The sequence below is a fragment of the Schistocerca americana genome, chromosome 1 (assembly GCF_021461395.2).
Source record: "Schistocerca americana isolate TAMUIC-IGC-003095 chromosome 1, iqSchAmer2.1, whole genome shotgun sequence".
Lineage (NCBI taxonomy): Eukaryota > Metazoa > Arthropoda > Insecta > Orthoptera > Acrididae > Schistocerca > Schistocerca americana.
The window spans coordinates 863,293,566-863,312,282 of record NC_060119.1 but is presented as its reverse complement, the minus strand read 5'-3'; the positions used below and the strand labels follow the sequence as shown (position 1 = coordinate 863,312,282).

Genomic DNA, 18,717 nt, shown 5'->3' with positions numbered 1-18,717 from the left:
TGGAGAACTTGTTGGATTTCTGGGATGGGATCATGGTAATGAGGTTTGTATGCAGAGGTGTCAGAAAGTTGGCGGAGACCCTCAGCTACATAGTCAGTGTTATAACCTTTAATCACTACTAAAGTGCGTGGAGATACAAAAGTAGAAACACTAGCGGGTTACATGTTACTAACTCCGTATCTGTCATTCGACTGCCGGGCCGTGACATGCGGCCGGCGCCGTTCATAACCAGGTGGCGCTCCCGCACTCGGCCGAGCTGCGGAGCGCCTCTATCGCCGTGTTCGCGTACTAACGTAGCGGCACTTTTGAATGTCGTGGCACTGTCACAACACTTTTCCCCCCTTGAAAAAAAAAAAAACGCTCACTTTCGTGGAGACACGGACAGTGCGGAGACATCCATGGCCTCTTGGGAGGTCCCGAGAAGATCCCGCGGAGAAACACAAGAGTATGGTCGAAAATGTCCAGGACGGAAGCCGGCGCGTGGAACGTGCCTCCTGGACGAGATGATGGGTGAAAACTCCGGAGCAGCATCCATAGGTGTCGTGGACCTGGGGGTGTGCTCCAGCGAGATGGGTCCCGGAGAAGGCGGCGTCGCGACTGGGGCCGGTTCCGGCGTACTCGGAAGCGGTAGCAACGGCGGCGGCAGCAACACGCCCGGAAGATCGGCAGCAGCGACAGGACTGGCTTCTCGGGCTGGTGGAGACGAAAAAAGGGGCGGTGGTACCGGCGTGGCCACCACTCGTGGGCGCATCTGGTCGTAATGGCGAACAACCATGCCGTCGTCCGTACGTATTTCACAAAGCCGGCGGCCGCGAAGAGCCTGGACCACCCCTGGAATCCATTTAGGGCGAGATCCATACCCCCGTGCCCACACGTCGGCGCCCACCTGGTATTTTCCCGCACTAGGGGACACAGTACAAGGCCTGACAGGGTGAAGCAGATGCAGTAGGGTGCGCGGTTGGCGGCCATGCAAGAGTTCAGCAGGGCTGTGATCACCCAGAGGCGTGAAGCGATAAGAACTCAGAAATTGCAACAGAGCGTCATCTGTGGAAAAATCACTAAGGAATTTTTTCATTTGGCTTTTGAAAGTGCGGACAAGGCGCTCGACCTCCCCATTCGATTGCGGATGGAAGGGCGGCGCTGTAACATGATGAATCCCTTGTCCAGTACAAAAATCACGGAAGGCCTGCGAAGAGAACTGAGGGCCATTGTCCGTGACAATCGTGGATGGAAGACCTTCTAGCGCAAAGATTTTTGACAAAGCCAGCGTCGTCGCCGCAGTGGTGGGCGACGGACAGCGAACAACAAACGGAAACTTCGAGAAGGCGTCAATCAACAGTAGCCAATAAGTGCCGAGGAAGGGGCCGGCAAAGTCAGCGTGCACCCGTTCCCACGGCTGCGCCGGATCAGGCCACGGAGAGGGCAGAGTACGAGGCGCAGCCAGTTGTTGAACACACTGATCACACGCAGCGACCATGTGGGCGATGTCCGAATCGATACCAGGCCAATAAACGTGCCGGCGGGCCAGGGACTTAGTCCGAGAAATCCCCCAATGGCCCCCATGCAATAGTTTGAGAACAGCTTTGCGAAGAGAGGCGGGCACCACAACCCGTGGAGATGCGCCATCCGTGGCCAGAAGAACAACACCCTCACGAACAGACAGACGAAGGCGCAAGGCATGGTAGTTGCGAAGGGGATCCGACGCCCGGCCCTTGGTCCTGTCCGGCCAACCACGCTGAACAAAACTGATCACCTGACGCAGGACCGGATCCCGCGCAGTAGCCGACGCGACCTGCGAACCTGTAAGTGGAAAACCCTCGACCGCACGACGTACTTCCTCATCAATGTGGAAACAGAGGAGTTCATCGCGATCGAAAACCGGGTCGGGGCCCATCGGCAAACGCGACAACGCGTCAGCGTTGGCGTGCTGGGCCGTGGGGCGATAGTGAATCTTATAGTGAAAACGAGACAAGTATAAGGCCCAACGTTGCAGGCGGTGAGCTGCCTTATCCGGAAGCGACGCCGAGGGGCTGAACAGAGAGACCAGCGGCTTGTGGTCGGTGATGAGGTGAAACTTAGAACCATACAAAAAAACGCTGAACTTTTTTAGAGCATAAATGATAGCGAGCGCCTCCTTTTCTATTTGAGAGTAACGCCGTTGGGCATCGTTGAGGGTCTTGGAAGCGTAGGCGATGCGTCGTTCCGACCCATCCTCATACCGATGGGCGAGAACAGCCCCTAGGCCATACTGTGACGCGTCAGTCGCCAGAACCAAGTGCTGACCCGGACGGAATGTGGCAAGACAAGGCGCCGACTGCAAATGAGCCATCAGGCGGACAAAAGCCTGCTCACACTCGGCGGTCCAACAGAAAGGAACGTTTTTGCGTAACAGCTGATGCAGAGGATGAGCCACCGCCGCCGCGGAGGGAATGAATTTGTGATAATAAGCAACCTTGCCTAGAAACGCCTGAAGTTCTTTGACCGTAGACGGCCGGGGTAGAGCGGTAATGGCCGCAACGTGCTGACGTAGAGGACGTATACCCTCACGGGACAAGTGGAAACCAAGATACACAATGGAGGGTTGGAAGAACTGAGACTTGTCCAGATTGCACTTCAACCCTGCTGAATGCAGAACCCGAAACAGTGAACGCAAATTGCGAAGGTGCTCCTCAGTGGAGGCCCCCGTGACAACAATGTCATCCAGGTAGTTGATGCAGCCGGGAACGGAAGCCGTGAGCTGTTCCAAAAACCGCTGAAAAATGGCCGGCGCGCTAGCGACGCCAAATGGTAACCGCTGGTACTGATACAACCCACAAGGAGTGTTGATGACGAGAAATTCCTTGGAAGATGCATCCAACGGCAACTGATGGTACGCCTCCGATAAGTCAAGTTTGGAAAAGAACTGGCCCCCAGCGAGCTTGGTAAATAACTCCTCAGGACGGGGAAGAGGATAAGTGTCAATGAGGCTTTGAGCGTTGACAGTGGCTTTAAAATCACCACACAATCGCAGACTCCCGTTTGGTTTAGAAACCACCACGATGGGCGATGCCCATTCGCTGGAGGTAACAGGAAGGAGAATCCCCGAAGCTGCTAACCTGTCTATCTCAGCTTTGACAGGCGCACGCAACACCATTGGAATAGGGCGTGCCCGGAAAAACTTAGGGCGAGCCGTAGGTTTAAGAGTAATGTGGGCTTCAAACTCCTTGGCACGACCCAGACCAGCAGAGAACACGGACGAGAATTCAGAACACAAGCCATCCAGCTGTGGATACGGAATGTCCTCAGATATGAGGTGCACATCATCATCAATGGAAAACCCGAACAACTGGAAAGCATCATAACCGAACAGGTTTTCAGTGCCCGCATGATCCACCACATAAAACGTGAGGGGCCTAACAACAGACTTGTAGGCAGTGGAAGCATCAAACTGGCCAACAATAGGAATTTTCTGCTTATTATAAGTTCGTAGATTTCGCGTAACGGGAGACAAGGGAGGGGAGCCCAACTCCAAATACGTGCGAGAATTAATGAGAGTTACTGCAGAGCCAGTGTCCACTTGCATGCGAATGTCTTTATCCAGAACACGAACAGTAACAAACAACTTATTCGTTTGAGAAAGCACACAGTTAACATCCATGTCCGATGCCTCGTCCTCGTCGACAGGAACTTTAGGGGACTGACACACAGAAGCAATGTGGCCTCTTTTCCTACATGAATTACACGTGGCCCAACGTTTTGGACACGCGGCTCTGTCATGCTGTACGAAACAACGTGGACAAGAAGGAAGTGCGGAACGAACCTGCTTCTGTGATTGCTGTTTTCGCTGCGAGCGTGGCGGCCCAACGCGACGTTGTTGACGCGAGTGCACCGCCGCCACATCGTCGTTTCCCTGTGAAACAGGCACATTGTCTGAGTCGAAAGTGGTCTGGACAGCGCCTACATCACACCACGCGTCTATTTGCGCACCAGCAGCGTGAGACACTTCAAAGGATTGAGCGATGCTGAGAACTTCCGACAACGACGGGTTTGGCAATTGTAAGGCACGTTGCCGAACTTCTTTATCAGGAGCAAGCCGTAAAATAGCGTCCCGAACCATTGAATCAGCGTAAGACTCATGATGAGTGTCCGTGACAAACTGACATTTCCGACTCAGACCGTGGAGTTCCGCCGCCCAAGCCCGGTAAGATTGATGGGGCTGTTTACGGTAAAAAGCCACGCGGGCGGCAACGACATGGGTGTTTTTTCGGTAATAGTTAGACAATAAGTCACACATTTCTTGGAAGGACAGAGAGGCAGGTTCCCGCAGAGGGGCTAACTGAGATAGCAGCTGATAGATCCGTGGGGAAATCCAAGATAGAAATAACGACTTACACATAGGAGCGTCGACAACGCCGAAAGCCAAGAAGTGTTGCCGCAAACGCTTCTCATAATCCTCCCAGTCTTCAGCGGCCTCGTCATAAGGAGGGAACGGAGGCGGAGAAGAGGAAGACAGACGATGAGTAAGCGACGTCGACAACGCCTGAATAGCAGCCGTCAGCTGTGTTTGTTGTTCAATAAGCGCTTGCATAAGCTGTTCCATGTCTGCCCCGACACGAACACACAAGTCCACAACGCAGGAAAAAAAATATCCCATCCTCGTCGCCAAAAAGTGTTATAACCTTTAATCACTACTAAAGTGCGTGGAGATACAAAAGTAGAAACACTAGCGGGTTACATGTTACTAACTCCGTATCTGTCATTCGACTGCCGGGCCGTGACATGCGGTCGGCGCCGTTCATAACCAGGTGGCGCTCCCGCGCTCGGCCGAGCTGCGGAGCGCCTCTATCGCCGTGTTCGCGTACTAACGTAGCGGCACTTTTGAATGTCGTGGCACTGTCACAACAGTCAGTATGATTCATAACCACTGTGGTGGAGCCTTTTTCTGCGAGAAGAATGATAATGTCTGGAATGGCTTTCAGGTTACAGATAGCTGTATGTTCCTTGGGTGTGATACTGGAGTCACTAGGGAGGGGTTTTTGAGAGGGTTAGTGTTTAACGTCCCGTCGACAACGAGGTCATGAGAGACGGAGCGCAAGCTCGGGTTAGGGAAGGATTGGAAAGGAAATCGGCCGTGCCCTTTCGAAGGAACCATCCCGGCATTTGCCTGAAACGATTTAGGGAAATCACGGAAAACCTAAATCAGGATGGCCGGAGACGGGATTGAACCGTCGTCCTCCCGAATGCGAGTCCAGTGTGCTAACCACTGCGCCACCTCGCTCGGTAGGGGTTTTTGAAAGAAAGATGAGGTCAGTTTAGAAGTTTGCCTGGTGTTCTGCAAAGTGTTTCCATGAGAACATAAAACAATATTTCGTTTCACTGCTTCTTTACCATTGCAATATCAACTTGATGAATTGATTCTTCATTGTCATTTAAATATACTTTATGTACCTACAGGGAGTATATTTACAAATTTACTGTACCTTTAGAGTGAGGAGATACTATTTTAACAGAGAATAAATCCATAGTACCCATTGTTATCATATTGTTTCACATTTTTTCATACAAAATGGAGTTTTGATAGAATTATTTGTGACCAATGACAAATCTCACACAGTATATTCACTGCTTCTGATACACTGGGTTTTGGTGTATACAGACATATTTGAGAAGTTCACTGCATCATAATACATGGCCTCAGATCTCATCTCATCTCTGAAACTGAGTCATTGCAAAGTGGAAGACCACAGAAATTTTGTATTTTATATTAAATAAATAAACTTCTATACGATCTCATGCCTGTTACTGTTTCTGTTCTTTTTTGCCTTTCCTAAAAATTCAACATCACATCCGGTAAAGGAATAAAATATGTTCAAAAAATAATACATGAGAACTATGAAGCAGACATGCCCACTGACAGAACTGCTACTTTATTTTGTTTAATATATACATTGATAAATTAATACTCTTTTGGTATTAAATAAAACAGACTTCAATAACAAATGACTGTGTATGTGGAATGAATGTTTCAAATGTAATTTCATAAAGATGTTGGATATATGTACATACGCAACCAGTGTGCTAACAATAATTCTTGCTGTCGCTCTTCCAGCTGCTTTATCACAGTGTATTTCTCTCTGAGTCAGTCAGTCAATCAAATCAGTGAAATGCAAGTAACTGCTAAGTCATTAAAGAAATACTTGGCATAATTTGAAATTTGTCTAACAGTAATTACAGTAAATGTCTACTGTTTCACAGGAACAAGTACAATTATATCCATTACATTAGATTCTGTATCAAGCAACTGGTCAAACATAGTGTCAAAGCAAGGTAATAAAGTATTACATTTATCTTTCAAAGATAGAAGTCTTTAACTGTTGCTCTGCTAATCCTATTGAAACCAGTCACCAGACAAACTATACAATCTTATGTGTATCTTTAACAAAATCTTAAAACAAATAGCTCAGGAGTGTTCTCAATGAAAAACCTTGTGCACGGAATGGATCCTCCCAGATGAAAAGCTATGTGATTTAAAAATCTATGTAGAAAGATATAGGCGGTGATAGTCATTGGCACCGAAGGCAGCATTGCACTTGGGACATTTCCGTTGTCGAGTCTCATACCGAGTGCGAAGGCAGTCCCAGCAAAACACATGGAAACATTTACTGAGAACAGCATCTTTTCGTTTAACTTTGCATGATGGACAAGTTAGTGTTTCTTTGTATTCTCGTATTTCTTCCATCATTACTTCATCCAATGTGCCTGCCAACTCAATTTTCTTCATTCGTTCTGCTTTCCTACGAAGTTGTGCTATTTCTTCCTGCAAAGAAGACAATTGTCAGAGCTCTAAGCTACTGAAAACTGAACAAATATGCTTATCTTAGTAATTATTTATTACACATAAGGATAACATATTCATAAATCAATGAGCAATGGTAATGTAGATTGGTGGCAACATATTGGCTGCAGGAAAGGAAAAGTTATTGCAGCGACAGAGCTTTGTGTCTAATACAAATGTAAGGTAAGACTGCATTAGCTGTTATGAAATTTTTTCTTGCAAACTCAAATACCTAGACACCATATTTAGAACTGAGTATTTTTTCTTGTTTTCTTCATCCAGGTATATTTCACTTGTTTCCCATCAGCTTTTTCTTTTAAGGAAGTAACATTTTATAGTTCCAAAAGCTTGTAATTTGTTATCACATTGTATTTGTTGACAGACCTAATTTTTCTTCAAGTATCAATAATTTTTTACTATTCCTAGAAAATGTGTATTTATATGTGTAGTATGCAATAAAACTTTTCAATGAGATGAAACAAATGTACAGGAAGTAATTGATACTGCCATGGGCATTCCAGATTTATTATGCAAAATATTTTTCTTGAGAGAGAGAGAGAGAGAGAGAGAGAGAGAGAGAGAGAGAGAGAGAGAATGCGAGTTAAAAGTTAAGGGGGTAAAAATGGAATTATTTTTTAGAGGCTATAGATTTTCAGATTGTTTACAATACACCCTTATCCCCTTAAAAATAGTCTCCATTACAACTAATGTATTTGTCCCACCAGTGCTTCTATGGTTCGAAACATTTTTTGTAGTCATCTTAAGAAATGGCTGACAGCTCCTCCCTCATTTTTTTCTTGACTTCTTCAATGTTGTCAATCAGTGTCCTTCCTTGCTTGGAAATAAGAAAAAGTTGCGTGAAGCAAGGTCAGGCATGTCAGGTGCATCTGGCAGCAGAACCATGCCATTTTTAGACAAAAACTGTCTAACAGAGATGGCTGTGTGTGCGGGTGCATTATCACGTTGGAAGAACCAGTCTCCTGTATGCCACAAATCTTGTGTTAAAATTTTCTGAACCAAGCTCCAAGATAACCCACTAATCTCTGACAGTTGATCAATTGTCTGTTGATGGTCTTTGAGCATAAGGTCTTGAAGTTTTTTCAATATTTTCGTCAATTCAGGCAGTTGACGGACGTCTAGAGCGAGATCTATCATCAATCGACATGTCACCATTTTTAAATCGAGCAAACGACTCATATACTTTTGTTTTCCCATAGTGTCATCTTGGTAAGGTGTTTTCAACATTAATTTCGGCAGCATTTTTACTGAGTGGAAAACCAGATTTCACAGCTGCATGTTGTTTACTTACACTTGCCATAATAGAAAATGAAACAAGAACAAAACAGCTCTATCAAAAACAATCACTACAGATGAACAGAACAAGCCTGGTTGACAACACAGGCAGCACTGAAGTGGCAATGAGTTGTGCTATACACACTTGCCGGCAAAAACCCTTACTACACAAGCTCCGCCCACAGCAATGTTATTCTGGTTTTTTTTTTTAATATGCTTCTGTTTAACAATTTTCTCCCCTTCAAATGCTGGATTCAAAAATATTAATGATGATGTAAAAAAGATATGTATGATTAGCACTGATAACCGAGAATCCCTAGAAAAGGATATGTGTAATTTGCTGCATGATAACTTTGATTACCATTAACAGGTAATGTGTTATTGAAAACACTACACAGTCTGATTTCCATCTAGACAGCAAGCACATCACAGACTACTGTTCCTAATCCCTCTTGAAGATGATCAACACATCTGTAGAAATAGTATGCCATATCTGAATCTGAAATACTGTTGCATGCCCAGAGGTTGGTTTGTCATCAATCAATCTGTTAAAACCTGAAATATCACATCAGTAATATTCAAATCACTTACTGACACTTGTGGCCCAATGTCTTTCCTTCAATGCAATCTCTACTTTAAGCGAGTTCACCGATCCACACCGTCAACTGTTTGTACAACTTTAACACAATTTAATAATGAAAACACACAACAAAGTGCTTTAATTCACCAGTTTCTAACAGTGCCATGTTATAAAATCATTGTATGTGCACATGGCTTTCAAGCTCATACCAGTTTACACATTTCACACCAAAAGTATAAAATTTATAACTATACATGATGAAGTCAAGTAGTAAAACACATCATGTCTGAGGAGTCCCTGCAGCCCTCTTGACTTTGTACAATTGGGAAAATAAATAATTGGTATACCCGCTTTGAATATGACAAAAAATATTGTTGTTAGTACTGTCATGTTTTGTTTCAGTACTGCATTGTTTTTAATTATAAAGCCATGGCTGATGGGAGCAGACACAGTTACACTGCTGATGAAGTGTGAAGTGATATGTGGCATGTGTGTTGGTACATGACCATCCATAGATAGGGCAAATAATGATGGAGATATTGAGTAAGTTTAGGGATCGCTTCGGTATGGTTCTTCCTCATGAAATAACCAAGCTTTATTAGAAGGAACATGTCTATGTTCAGGCAAGGTCAAGGACAGATCATGTAGTGGACATAAGAAAATGCGAGGAGAAACTTGTACCATTGTTGCCAATGAAATCCATTTGCAATGGAGCAGCTGAACTTCAAGTATCATGGTCAACCACACTTGGACACATTTTAAATAAATAAATAAATAAAAAACTAACATTTGCAAATAAATTATCAGGCATAAACACGGAACAGCATGTTGCCGCCTGCTCTTGCTTTGATGGCATTTAAATGTTTTCTGTCAATCAAGAGGGTTCATTTCTGATGAACATGTTATATATTAAAGTTTATACTGGTGGAATGTGGTTTTCTGAGCTAAGCAAAAACTTCATAATGTGCAAGAGTTGGAAAGGAATTCATACAGGCTGGGAAGTTGTCATGATACCTGTTCAGCCCATATTTCTTTAAAAGATTTGCAAGTGGAAATTCTTATCTGATATACCTTAGCTTGAAGACAAGGGACTCAAGACTCATGTTGTTACAGCAGGATAGAGCTGCAGGATATGTTGCTATTCAGAGTTGCAAGCTCCTTGATGAACAATTTCAAGGCCACTGGACTGGTTAGGGTTCAAAACCATATCCAACCCTTTAGAAATGTCCATCATGAAGCCCAGACTTTGCCACACCAGGCAACACATTATGGGGTGTAATGATGTTCCGTGTGACTCCACACTGGTAAAAAACTATAGTCGAATTGTTCATCAAGGAGCTTGCAAATCTGAATAGCAAAGTGCCCTGCAGCTCTATCCTGCTGTAACAACATCAGTCTTGAGTCGCTTGTCTTCAAGCTAAGGTATATCAGATAAGAATTTCCACTTGCAAATCTTTTAAAGAAATATGGGCTGAACAGGTATCATGACAACTTCCCAGCTTGTATGAGATGTGAAGGAGGATATGCTGATACACAGATCTCTGTGAAAAGCATAATGGTACACATACAGATTCACTGATTATATAGAAGGCACCCAACAGTTCAGGATTGCCATGATTGAATCCGCCTCACGGATTAATGACTGGGACCAGTGTGCCAAGCAGTCTGGGTGTGGTTTTTAGGTGGTTCTACAATCACTTTAGCTAACTACTGCAATCTACATCTTTCTGAATCTGCTTACGTATTTGTGGTCTCCCTCTACGATTTTTACCTCCCACACTATCCTCCAATACTAAATTGGTGCTCTCTTAATGTCTTAGCATGTGTCCTATAAACTGATCCCTTCTTTTGGTCAAGTAGTGCCACAAATTTCTTGTCTCCTCAATTCTATTCAGTACTTCCTCATTGGTTACATGACTGACCCATCTAATCTTCAGCATTCTTCTGTAGCCCCATATTTCAAAAGCTTCTATTCTCTTTTTCTCTGAACTATTTATCGTCCATGTTTCAGTTCCATACATGGTTACACTCCAGACAAATATGTTCAGAAAATACTTGTTAACATTTAAATCCATATTTGATGTTAATAAATTTCTCTTCTTCAGAAATGCTTTTCTTGCCATTGCCAATCTACATTTTATATCCTCTCTACTTCAGCTATCATCAGTTATTTTGCTGCCCACATAGCAAAACTCACCTAACTACTTTAAATGTCTCATTTCGTAGTCTGATTCCTTTGGCATCACCTGATTTAATTTGACTAAACTTCATTATCCTTGTTTTGCTTTTGCTGATGTTAACCTTATATCCTCCTTCCAAGATACTGTCAAGTCTTTTGTTGTCTCTGACAGAATTACCATGTCATTGGCAAACCTTAAAGTTTTTATTTCTTCTCCCCAAACTTTAATCCCTACTCCAAGTTCTTCTTTGGTTTCTTTTACTGCTTGCTCAATGTACATATTGCATAACATTGAGTATAGGATACAACCTCATCTCACTCCTTTTTCAACCAGTCTCCCTTTCATGCCCCTCAACTCCTATAACTGTCGCCTGTTTTCTGTGCAAGCTGTAAATAGCCTTCCGCTCCCTGCATTTTACCCCTGCAAAGAGAGTATTCCAGTCAACACTATCAAAAGCTTTCTCTAAGTCTACAAATGCTACAAATGTAGGCTTGCCTTTCCTTAACCTGTCTTCAGGTCATCAGTAGTTCTGACAGAATATAATCTTCTACTGGGGCCTTGTAAGCATAGCGTAACCAAAGCTTGCTTCCCCAGTATCAGCTCGTTAATTCCATAAGATTCCCACATGATCAGGGACTCAACAGAATGCTCTACCTTTCCTTATTGCTTTAGCTGGCAGATTGTTTTCTACGTCCATATTTACTAGATGTGTGTGTCGTACAGGCTGCACTGCTTAAAGAATTGGAGCAAATTAACTATTTCATGCCTCTCTGTATCTTCTCTGCTCTTATGTCTTCAGTATTAGATGACGTTCATCACCAAAGACAAAAATATGACAAATATCAAACTTGAAAAATTACTTGTGGGTACAGTACTCATTGTCACAAATGTACAATGCAAAAATCATCTGTGAAATACTGGAAATTATGTCTGAGCAATTATAACATAGGACTGTACTGACCTGGAGTCTTTTTGTTTTGTATGCCTCCGCTTCCAAAGAACTTGTTTTCTCAGCAACAACTTGCTGAGCTTCCTTCATCTGTGCATGATATTTTTCTGCAAATTGCAATAAGAACAAATTATTGTACAAAAATACTATCACACCTTAAACTGTTAATAATACTAACATTTAATGGCAACAGAAACTCGCATATATGCATTGCCACAATTTCAACTACTTCTCATTATGATCAAGACAGTTGGATGAACAATGTGCAAGATCTGTAGCATACACCTAAAGACTACCTGTCACAAGCATTTCCTATCCAATGAAAGGTTACAGAAAATATAAAAGCAGACATGTCATCGACTGGCTTTACTGCAGTCACTTATAGCATTCTCTGTGGGTGTCAAAACCACCCTGCTGTCCACATGAAAGATTTGCTTAAGGTGAAAAACTATGAAGGCACACTACCTTGTACATGGGAGAAATCACATTTATAAATGTTACTTTCTAATCTGTTAGTTTCAGTATGATCACAATGTAATTCAAACATACATCATTCATACCACTTATTAAGTCATCCAAGGCATTAGCTATTTCTTCAGCCAATTCTTATCTCACTAATAACAACACTATCCAAGTTCACTGCTAATACCACATTGCTTAAGATCAACACTCCTCATGTACACAACTTGTCTGTCTCCAAGCACATCTTCACCTGTGATTCCCAACTGTGAGTCAAGTAATCATTCCTCTTAACTCTTACCAATAACAGTCTGACAAATAATTACTTCACTATTGGTGGTTAAAATTATAAGAATATAAAGGTATAACCTCCCATGTCAATGTCTTATAGATTAGATGTTATTTTCTTAGATTCCAATTATTGGCAACCCCTGACTCTATTCAGGCTAACAGATATTTATATTGACTTATAAATAATAGATGCCCATTAAAACTGTTGGTAAGCTGTCAATCCAGTTGTCTGAAAGTCGGGCTCTTAATGCTGTCTTGAAGTGCAATGCACTGTTCAAGTGGGCCATTTGAAGTTGGATGGTAAGCAGTTGTTTTCATGTGGGGTATACACCTATGAACCAAAACATTATGACCACCTACCTAATAGCTTGTTTGTCCATCTTTGGAATGAAATACATAACTGATTCTGTGTATCAGGGATCTGAGAGATTGTCGGTAGGTTTGTGAAGATATGTGGTATTAGATATATAAACACAGGTCATGTAATTCACATAAATAATGGGCCGCTAATTTGCGTATGCAGTGATGGTGCCCAATAGCGACCCAGATGTGTTCCATAGAATTTACATCCGGTGAATTTGGTTGCCAAGACATCAACAAGAGTTCATTACAACGCTCCTCAAACCACTGTAGCACAGTTCTGGCTCTGAGACACAGAGGCTGGTGAAAGAGGACATCACTGTCCGGGAAGACTTCAAGCATGAAGGGATGCAGATGGTTCACAGCTATTAGTGTGTCATAGATTACTACCACAGGTCCCATGCAAGCACAGGAGAATTCCTCCCACAGCATAATACTGCTCCCACCAGTCTGCATTCGTGGCGCACTGCATGCTTCGAGCTGCCATTCACCTCAATGGTGGCGTTTGTGGAGAGGACCATTGAACTACTGTGTAGCGAAAAAATGCTTTACCCACAGAGCCCTGACATGTTTCCATTGATCGACGGTCAAATTCCAACGGCCCCATGCCCACTGCAATCCTAATTGATGGTGATGTCGTGTCAACATGTAGGGCTGGTCTGCTGCAGAACTCTATTTCCAACAATGTACAATGAACGGTGTGCTCTGAAACACTTGTGCATGCACCAGTATTTGTGCTGTTTCTGCAGAGATGGCACAGAACACCATCTACCCTACTTTACAGAGCAGACAGGCCTCCAAACCCCATATTCTGCAACAAGTTGTGGACATCCAACCATTTAGCACCTAGTGGTAGTTTCACCATCCTTCTATGTCTTTGTGTAGGTTCACATGACAGTAGCACGTGAACATTCAACCAGCTTCATCGTTTTTGAGATATTCATTCACAGGCTCTGCGAAATAATAGTCTGGCCTTTGTCAAAGTCACTTGCCTCAATCGATTTCCCCACTTGCAGCCAATATCTTCACTAGGGTGACCCTCCATTCATATCTGCTCTGCTTACAAACTGTCATTACCGCATCATTTGCGAGCTGTGCCAGCAGGTGGCATCCAACATTGTGGTGGGTAGTGGTTATAATGTTTTGACTGGCCAGTGTCCATAGGGTCTTTGTCATGTGTGTGAAAATTTTAATAAAACTGCCATCCTCTGTTGGTGGTGTTGATTTTTGGGACTCAAAAACGTGCAATCCATGATAATAAGACAATGCTGGTAGCACTTTCTGCAAAGATATCCTTCAGTAGAACTCCTTCTGGCCAATGTGTAAACCTGCTGATCATTGTTAAGAGATTTTAATTATTTAACTACTTATTTATTCATTTATTTGTTATTTTCTTTTAGTCCTTTACGTATGTTAACTGAAAGAAAACAGCAAGATGAAATTTTAAAAGAAAGGTGAAGGCTTGTGAGCCAGGTAGTGGTCCCAGTACATCAAAGTATATGCAACAAGCAATTTAACTTCACTGAAAGCTCCTGGTTCAATGTTTTGAAATTTTTGCTTGTTGACCGCAAACACGTGTTTTTGCCCAAAGCTTTACATCTAGTTTGAATGGAAGTCAAATAAAGTGTTGTCAAATCAAGTCTTCTGTGCCTTTGCTGCCTGGGTGAGCCAAGTCATGTAGTGCATGGAAGACTTGCTGATAGTAGGATGGAGGAACATATGGCCTGAGTTTACCAGTAGAACTGACAAAGTAACTGTGATCTAAGAGCAGGTAATATTATTGTTACAAACACTAAGGAAAAAGTGTCTGAATTTTTCACTTTGGGCATTTCTGGGCCACTCCTTTGTGCCTTTGCAATTAACTCATACAGAATGCTAGTTGGCAACATGATTTTTGCAACTTGTTCTACTCATACAGAATGCTAGTTGGCAATATGATTTTTGCAACTCTGGAACAAGTACCAGAAGGAATTTTCTCTCCTCCAGGAAGGTATCGGGTATTTGTGTGGAACTGATTGAGAAATTCTGGATGGCACAGTTACTTTGTGTTGCCTTTTTGGGTGCTGTTTAAAGGCAAATGTTAATGGCTTGAGACCTGTAAATATTGTGAATTCTCTGCCTTCCAAAAGATAATACAAATGTTTGATTGCCGAATATGCTGCCAATAACTCATGGTTGTAGGTACTATAGTTAACGTCGTGTGTTGGTGGGAGACCTGGAAAAAAATGCTAGTGATTCAGGTGTTACTTTTCGTAACTGGTGTAAAGAAGCACCCGTAGCATAGTCTGAAGCATCAGCTACCAAAATTAAGGGAAAATCTGTTGAGAGATGAGCAAACTGAGTTGCATTATATAGTTTTTCTTTTAATTTTTTTAGCAATTTGTCTGTTTTATCAGTCCATGTAACAGGTGATTATCCTTCCTCTTGGTGCTCTTGAACAAGTTAAACAAAGCTCGAGTTAAACAAAGGTTGTTAGATTTCTGTAGTATGTGGTAACATATGTCTGTGGAAGTTTACCAGTTCTTATTTTCACTTTTCTTGTAAGAGTGAAATTCCTTGACGTGACCCACAATGATTCAAGAACGATATCACTTTCTCTCCAAAAATGCATTTTCCCCACATTAATGTTAAGATTATATTTATCCAGCCATTAAAGAAGCTGTTGCAGAAGAATTATCTGATATTCATTTGATGCTGCACTGCACTGCACAGACCAAATGACCCCTTTAAAAATTTGGAACAGCTGTTTTAGGTTCAAATTCTGGTACAACAGGAATGTGGTGATAAGCTCAGCTAAGGCCAGTTTTAGAGAGTATTTTTCTGTTGGAGACTTGGTAGTTGAAATCTTGTAGATGCAGCACTGGGCAGCAGTCTGGCACAGTGACAGCATTTAAGACTCTACAATCTCCACAGGTTCTTTAGAACAAGATGGGGAGTACTAGACCAGCAGCTTTTACGATGACATATGTCAAGGTTGATGATCTCCTGAAATTCAGGTTTTGCTTAAGCTATTTTTTGTGGTGGAAAGCACCTGGCTTGTGCATGCACTGGAGGTCCTGTTGTTGTGATTGCGTGTTGCACATTAACTTCAGGAGGATCAAATTAGCTTTCTCCATGAGAATGTTAAGTTATCTCTTTACCAGGTCTCCATATTTATGCTGTGGGTCATTTAAAAGCACTAAACTGTCAATAGATACATCTGCAGAGCCTGTACTAGCAATTAAAGCTTTTTGCTTGATTAATAATTTTTTTTTTACTCAACATCAAGTAACAGAACATAATAGCTTGAAATCAACATTAATAATTGCCTGGCAGACATATGAAAGAAGGAATGGGCACAGAAATCTTTGTCAAAGGCCTATTTTGCAGTTCAGCAGTCAATCACCACATGTGTGTATTGTGGAACAATTTGCAGCATGAAGTTGCCTGAGTGTTAGCAGGCTGTCGAGGAATAAACAAACACGGCATTGAGCATTTCTTCACATTCTGTTGGAATTTATAATCATATTAGCACACAGAAAGTTTCTGTGCATGCCACCATGATTTTGATCTGCTTCTTGGTTGTGTATCAATTTAAAATTTCTGAATCTATGCCATTAGTTTTGAAAGCTGTCTTTCCAGACGGGAAAATCTACCATCCAGAGATGGAGATTAAACAGACTGACTGGGTGCGGTAATCTCTATGAAATCACCAGCTACAGAAGCAATTGCTTCGAGATTCATATGTTGTCCAACTACTACTACAGAATGTTTATTGGTTGGTAGTTGTTAAAGAAATATAGTTCTTAAAAATTGTTGATTACTTGTGTGCCAGCAAGTGCGAGCATCTCGCTGAGCAGAGCAGAAGGCTTTGTGTCTCCTAGTTCTACTTCGGTTAGCAACTTTTTTACTTTGCGTGGCTCTGATTCTTCAAATTCTGAGGCAAGACATGTTTTTACATCTGTGTATGGTGAAGCTGATAATGGTTTGGAAGTGAAATCTGAAATTAACTTAGCAATTTTGGTATCAATTGAAACCGAAACATGACAACACCGACACACACACACACACACACACACACACACACACACACGACAGTCTCTGGCAGCTGGGTCTGGCTCCAGCTGTCAGAGACTGTGGTCGTGTGTGTGTGTGTGTGTGTGTGTGTGTGTGTGTGTGTGTGTGTGTGTGTAAAGCTCACTATCCAGCAGTCTGTTTGTTGTGTCTGTCTGTAACTCAGCTTATCCACTATTTGATTTCACTACTAGTGCACTCATTCCTTCACTCAGAAAGCAAATAAACCAAATTATTACTTTTAAGAAACTACTGTGATGCCCCTACTGTATACCTTAAGGTTGGGAGCCACAGCACACAGTCTGAAAATCCCCGGTCTATGTGATGGATGCGCAAGTGCATTGTCTTAAATACTACTCACTCTCAGTCAGTGTGACGGTTTACAGCTTCAAACTTAAATTACAAGGACCATTACTAATTAGCAAGCTGTGGGGCACTGGGGTAGAAATAAATTGCTTATCAGCAAACACTGACAGCTGACCAGAAAGAGAGAATTGTGAATTTCAGATTACATTAGTCCTTGCTAACAAACACACATACAGAAGTAGTACTAAGTTTATATTTTTCTAATAGTTTTCCAGTAGTTGCATCAACTTGGAGCAAGAATCTATATGACCTCAACAAATAACATAAGACACACTGCACGAGTTTGTGTAGGGAGGTTGTGTGTGTGTGTGTGTGTGTGTGTGTGTGTGTGTGTGGGGGGGGGGGGGGGGGGGAGGTTTGCTTATTTTTATTTATTCTTCGGAGCGAAGAATTTAACATTAGTAATTTAATGTTTTGATTAATGAAAATGCATTTCCAAATAACTACCATTTTATAAACCTTCCCAACTAAACTGCACGTTACACATACAAGAATCTGATTAGTCTATATGGAAATAACAAAGAATCACCCTTCAAGTCATGTTACCACAAAAATTAATCACTTATTAACTCACCAAGATGCAACTTCAGGTCAGCTGCTGATTGCGCACTTTCAATAGCCTTGCGCTTATGCATTTCCATGGCCTGCTGACGAAGAGCTAATTCTTTCTCAACAGTAGCAAGCGAGTTTTGTAAGATGCGTTCCTTGTCTTCTAACTTCCGTACCACAACATTAGTAGCTTCCACCTGTGATGTCAGTGTTGCAACCTGCAAATTTTATGCAATCACTCTTACTTCCTTACAAATATTCTGGATGAATACAGTTCAACCACACAAATTATATTAACATACACTCCTCGAAATGGAAAAAAGAACACATTGACACCGGTGTGTCAGACCCACCATACTTGCTCCGGACACTGCGAGAGGGCTGTACAAGCAATGATCACACGCACGGCACAGCGGACACACCAGGAACCGCGGTGTTGGCCGTCGAATGGCGCTAGCTGCGCAGCATTTGTGCACCGCCGCCGTCAGTGTCAGCCAGTTTGCCGTGGCATACGGAGTTCCATCGCAGTCTTTAACACTGGTAGCATGCCGCGACAGTGTGGACGTGAACCGTATGTGCAGTTGACGGACTTTGAGCGAGGGCGTATAGTGGGCATGCGGGAGGCCGGGTGGACGTACCGCCGAATTGCTCAACACGTGGGGCGCGAGGTCTCCACAGTACATCGATGTTGACGCCAGTGGTCGGCGGAAGGTGCACGTGCCCGTCGACCTGGGACCGGACCGCAGCGACGCACGGATGCACGCCAAGACCGTAGGATCCTACGCAGTGCCGTAGGGGACCGCACCGCCACTTCCCAGCAAAT

The 18,717-nt window shown here is 43.0% G+C and overlaps 1 protein-coding gene across 3 annotated transcripts in view; it reads right to left on the bottom strand.

The window, feature by feature from the left end:
• Window positions 1-5,890: 5,890 nt before the first annotated feature.
• Window positions 5,891-18,717, bottom strand: part of LOC124613811 (E3 ubiquitin-protein ligase Bre1) — a 286,869-nt gene continuing 274,042 nt past the window's right edge. For all 3 annotated transcript variants that reach the window (XM_047142534.1, XM_047142541.1, XM_047142548.1), the window contains 3 exons: window positions 17,920-18,112; window positions 11,829-11,923; window positions 5,891-6,796 (listed from right to left, as the gene is read on the bottom strand). In XM_047142534.1, the coding sequence (XP_046998490.1) occupies window positions 6,515-6,796; window positions 11,829-11,923; window positions 17,920-18,112 (570 nt within the window). In that variant the 3' untranslated portion in view covers window positions 5,891-6,514. The remainder of the gene's footprint in view (window positions 6,797-11,828; window positions 11,924-17,919; window positions 18,113-18,717) is intronic.